Source organism: Anthonomus grandis, chromosome 22 (assembly GCF_022605725.1).
Source record: "Anthonomus grandis grandis chromosome 22, icAntGran1.3, whole genome shotgun sequence".
Taxonomy (NCBI): domain Eukaryota; kingdom Metazoa; phylum Arthropoda; class Insecta; order Coleoptera; family Curculionidae; genus Anthonomus; species Anthonomus grandis.
The window spans coordinates 37,279,424-37,285,423 of NC_065567.1; the positions used below are offsets into that span (position 1 = coordinate 37,279,424).

The 6,000-nt window shown below is 28.3% G+C and overlaps 1 protein-coding gene across 1 annotated transcript in view; it reads left to right on the forward strand.

The window, feature by feature from the left end:
• The first annotated feature begins 1,689 nt into the window (after positions 1-1,689).
• The window catches only part of LOC126748164 (adenosylhomocysteinase-like 1), a 34,676-nt gene continuing 30,365 nt past the window's right edge, over positions 1,690-6,000 (forward strand). The window contains exon 1 of the mRNA XM_050457202.1: positions 1,690-2,066. Coding sequence (XP_050313159.1) covers positions 1,974-2,066 — 93 coding nt within the window. The 5' untranslated portion in view covers positions 1,690-1,973. The remainder of the gene's footprint in view (positions 2,067-6,000) is intronic.

Here is a 6,000-nt window from a genome sequence, read left to right on the forward strand (position 1 = left end):
AATAAGCAGCTTCAAAACTTGTGTGTGTGAGATATTTTGCAAGAATGATCTAAAATGCTGACAATGTCCTAAGAGGAATATTGAGTTTGTAGATCATTGGAAAATAGATCCTTAGGATTTTGTTATCTTGCAGATTGATAGACCTGTTGACGCCTTCAAGGAGTGAAGATATCCTGATAGAAGCTGCTACTAGACAAATTTCTGGAGAAAAGTATACAACTATCAGTTTAGTAATACCTATTATTTTAAACATCTGAAAAAGTATTCAAGAAATATTAACAAAATCTGATGTACCAAAAGAACTTAAAGAAGCTTTACTTAATAAGTGCTCGAGGCGTTTTGGATCTGTTGGACACGTCCACTTGCTATATGTTTCTACAGCTCTTGATCGCCGGTGTAAGAAAATGTATTTTCGTTGCCCATTAAATTATGGAAGAACTGTACAGAATGAACAACATGAGATGGTCGTAAAAAATAAAGATACACGTTCTATGTTACACACAGACTGTATCGTTTTTTAGCTTCAGAAGTTGCATGTACGTCATTTAATATATGGAGAGCGCACGAGAAAATGTTAAGAGAAAATAAGAAAGCATAGAAAATACATTAAATCCATCGGAATTAAGTTTCTGCTTTAAAAGTCCAATCATATCAATTAAAGAAAACCCTTTACTTTGGTGGAAAAAAATTCTGTAGTGAATTCTTCACTAAGTGAAGTAGCCGAAAAGTGTTTAGGAATAGTGGCAAAATCTGTGTCGTCTGTGCGACTATTTTCAAAAGCTGGGCAAACAAAAATCTATAAGAATGAATATTAAGATTTGCCTTTGCTTTTCATAAAACTTATTTTAAGAATTATTTTTCATTTGAAGATTGAATTTTTGTGTAAATAACTTAATATTAGTAAAGGTTTTTTTCAATTCTGTTGTAGTCATTTTTTAATTTTTTATGACATTTTTTTCATCACTATATAATATCAAGAAAAACTCGATATTTTTTAATATCTAAGTTTTTCTTCATTGATGGCATCCATCCATGGATGGTAGATATCGATATTTATATTGATGTTTTCCCTTAATGTCGCATCCCTATGTCGTACTCAAAACAACGACGTAACAGGCGAGTAGCAGAGTGTTGCCATATTTTGCCTTTAAGCAACTATCTATGCGTAAAGATCGATTCCCCAACCTGTATATATAAGATTCTTTGACTTATTTAAGTACTCTTTTGAGAAGAGAAAAATATCAATACGCATTTTTCTTCAACCGTCACCTAATTCGATTGGAGAAGTTGGAATATTATTACACTTCTCATGCGCATGCGGATTTTTAAAGTTTTAATAATGTTCTATTTTGATAAAATTTCAAATTTTCAAATGTTATTTAAATATGTAATTTCAGTACATTGATTATACTCATATTTTAAATTATTCTTAAAAAGAACCTATCAATGAAAATTTTTTGACCTGTTGTAGGTTTTACAGTTGTATCTAATAAAGATTTTTTTGAATTGATTTTGATGTAATATCTGAGATGTATTTTTGCAAATAATTAACAGTATTTACTTTAACTCTACGTTTTTAAGTTTTGATTTAAGGGTTTACCCTTCAGGACTCAGTGACCTTAAAGCATACGCAGCGCCCTCAATTTGAGTCCTTAAGTTGGGACTACATGTTTCATGCTTTGTTTGGCTTGTCCTTTTTAAACAATACCTTACCCGTGACCTCTGACAGCTCTGTCCTCTGTCCAGTTTTCTGGGTTCTGTCTGGAATTCTGGATACTAAACTCTATATTCCAATAAAAAATATTAAAAATATAATAATATTATTTTATAAGTGTATGCACAGAGGAACAACACCAGTTTCGTGTGTATCTTAAGCTGTTATATCTTATGGATACCTAAATTTTCCAATATACCTGACTAGGGTTTTCAAATTATTTTAAGTCTTGTACTCATCCAATACTCTAATAATAGATATGTCCGAGAATATTGAAATAAGAACAATAATTAGCAACAGAAACAACCAAGTATCAGATAGCCCAGTAACAGATCCAGCAGCAGGAGCTAAGGTAAGAAACATGACTTACTTTCTATATTTTTTTTGAATATTACCTGTCCTATGTTTTAAATATTAATATATATTTTTAAATTAACCTATATTTTAGTGAATCATATTTTTATAAATTAATTTGTGGATCAAACATGCAAACTCAGATAAATCCAATTTTTTAATTAATTTTGTAACTCTTTCTTGAAACAGAAGTGGCCATAATTACAGCAACATTTTAGGAACTTAACTAGTTTGTATTTGCTTATAAAATATTTTTCATATTGCCTCAAGTATGCATATAGTAATATAGATTTTTATGCGATTGTCTTATAGAACCACCACTTCAACAACAAATAACTCTAACTAAATGCTCTTTTTAATAGAGTACCTTTTGGTGTTGTAGTAAAATATTTCCAAACTCTTATTATGAAAGACTTTTTCTGATATAAAGGACTTTAAAGTGTGACACTAATGGGTCTAATGTCTACAAGTCAGTTTAGAATTTTCTCTATGTTTAAATTTTATTTATTTGTATATTTATTTATATAATATCAAAATTTTACAGAATGTTTAATAATTGTTCCTTAAAAATAATCTAAACATTATATAGAGTCTCATTAAGCACTTAGATGTTTTTTTGAATATCTGGTTTTGCCATATGTTTAAAAGTATGTATAATATTTTCATTAGTAAACTATTTTTGTATTATTTTATGGATCTACATGTAAATAAGCATCAATAACAAGAATAATAAAATAAAACACACACAGGCAAAAAAAACCTTTTTAACCATTAATTCATTGAGAGAATAACTTCTCAAATTGAATCTCATATGCTGTTTAAATTGATTTATGTTTTTATAGCCCCTGGTTTTTATAGATAGGTAATATATTATATGCCTTTGGACCAATAAAATTAATGTACTTAAAATTTAAATTATTATTACTAAGGGGAAATGTAATCTGTTTATCATGTTAGATTCTTGTGTTGTAATTGTGTCTCCTAGTAGTGTAGAAAATATTTGGATGTTTATGTATGTAATTACAAATGGTAAACACATACACTATCGGACAAAAGTAGAGCAACAAAGTTCAGTTTTATTCATGTTTGAATAAAAAAAATTATTGGGTTGTGATTTTTCATTAAGTCACACTATCCTTACACTGAAAGTAATATTTCAGTACATTTTGGTGTACTTTTAATCATTTTAAGAACGGTAAATATTAATGATTATAAAAATTGATAAGAATGGAGGCAACAAAAGTAGAGCAACAAATTGTATTTAACTAAAGTAATTTTATGCATTTTTTTTCTCAATCTGTTTTGTTATGATTAATTTTGGTAATGTGTGTAAATTTTATGGTAAAGTGTTTTAGATGTTATGTTTGTTTGAAATTTGAAATTTAAAGTGAATTTGGAATTTTTTAGTTTTTAGGATGCTTGTACACAAGATTTTGTTGTCTTACGTAATATAGCACATTTTCTTTCTTTCTAACAGTATTTTATTTTACTTTAGTTCAACAAAAAATATTTAACACATTTAACAACAAAAACAATTGAAAGTAATACATAAGTAATTGATAGAATATCCATTATTATTAATTACTTGCTGACAATGGAGCGGCATTGAAGCAACCAACTTCTGAATGACATTTTCGGGAAGACTTGTCCAAACTTCACTAAATTTATTTATTAAGGATTGTTTATTTGGAAACATTTGGGTACGAATACGACGTTCTACTTCTTCCCAGAGATTCTCAATGGGGTTAAGATCTAGGGATTGTGCTGACCACTGTAAAACACTAACATTATTTTCCTGAAACCACTGTTGAACAACTTGTGAAGAATGTTTTGGATCATTGTCCTGTTGAAAAATAAAAGGCAATGGCATTTCCCATTCTGCATAAGGAAGCATAACATTCTGCATGATATGCCTATAAATAAATCGGTCCATCGTATCATTAAAGTGCATAGGGCCTACCCCATTCCATGAAAAACAACCCCATAAAAAAACACTACCTTTACCATGCTTAATTGTAGGTGTTACATATTTAGGATTAAACCTTGTATTGATTGGTAGCCTCATACGCTTCATTCCATCAGAATTGAATATTTTGTAGCGCGTTTCATTACTGAATAGAACTTTCTTCCAGTCATTGACGGTCCAGTTTAAATGCCGGCGTGCAAATGCCAACCTTGCTGCTCTATTTCTTATTGAAACTAGCGGCGTTTTAGCTGGACGCCTACTAAATAACTTTGCATCTACTAACCTTCTTTGTACTGTTCGTATACCAACCATAATTTCTGGAATTTTGGCAATAATTCGAGGTGCGGACTTTTGATGCGTCTGTCAGTCATTACTGATGTTTTCCTTGGCCTTCCCGATCGGCAACTTCTCTAAATGTCCCCTCTTATTATATGATGATATTATTTTGGACACAGTATACCGGGGTAACTCAAACTGTCTTGAAATATCGGCTTGTTTGTTACCTTGCATGAATTCATTCACAACTCTTTGCTTCAAATCTTTTGAAATTGGAATTCCTCTTGGCATGATTAATCTTACACAGAAATATTCAAAAAAACATAAAAATCACCTTACACAATTATTTTATCCCTTTACTTTTGCTAAAACCCTTCTTTTGAACAAATTATGTGAATGTTGCTTTACGTTTGACGCGTTACTATGAAGCATTTAAACCTAAACGTCAAAATAAAATCATTTGTTTTGATTGCGAAAATTTTTGTTGATATTGATAATCATAGCCTACTTTATAGTTTTAAAACTTAGTGGATTTGTATACATTATTATGCATTTATAATTTTAAAATCTGTATTTGCAAATATTTCTGGAAGTGTTGCTCTACTTTTGTCCGATAGTGTACATGGATCTTATATTAAATTTCTAATATTTACATTGATAATAAATTCCCCTGAGTACAATCTATCTATCTTTTTAATGTATAATTTTAAGAATGTAGTTTTGAATTATATTTAACTTTTATAAAGCATTGTTATAGTCCTCTCAAACCAAAATACCATATGTTAAGACAGATTTAACTAGTGATTTATAAACTGCAACTTTTGAAGCCAGTTTTGAACCCATCCCAGATTAACAATAGTTTTCCTTTTAATTTTCTCCCAAGACTTTTGATATAACAAGTGCAGTATAACAATATAACAATTACTGCATAGTAATGTATTAGTAATGCTGCAGTTGGGACAAATAAGCCTGAAGTTTATAAAAAGAAATTTATTAATATGAAATAAAACTTAGTTGGGGCAAAAATACAAATGTGTTCCAACTAACTTAATGAACTATCTCGAATATTCCAACCAAAAATCATTTGAGTACATTGCAACCAGGTTTTGGAATAACTTGCCAAGAGAGGTCAAGACTTTTAAGCAGCAAAAGTTCTCATTGTATATTGTTGAATTGAGCCTGTGAAATATGCCTAAGTGTGCCTGGTGGTTACAAGTAATAATTGCATTAAATTTAAAACACTTAACTTTGAGTATCTGCACCATCCTCTGAGCATTTTTTTTCCCTTCGACTTGTTCTGCGCTTTGATACATATGATACGCGACCCCACTTTTTTTTAATTAAATATACTCATTAAACACACAATAATATATATATATATATATATATATATATATATAGTGAATGAATATATATATATATATAATATATATATAATATATATATTATATATTATTATATATTATATATATATATTATATATATATATATTATATATATATATATTATATATATATATATTATATATATATATATTATATATATATATATTATATATATATATATATTATATATATATATATATATATAATATATATAATATATATATATATTATATATATATATATATATATAATATATATATATATAATATATATATATATATATATATATATATATTATATATATT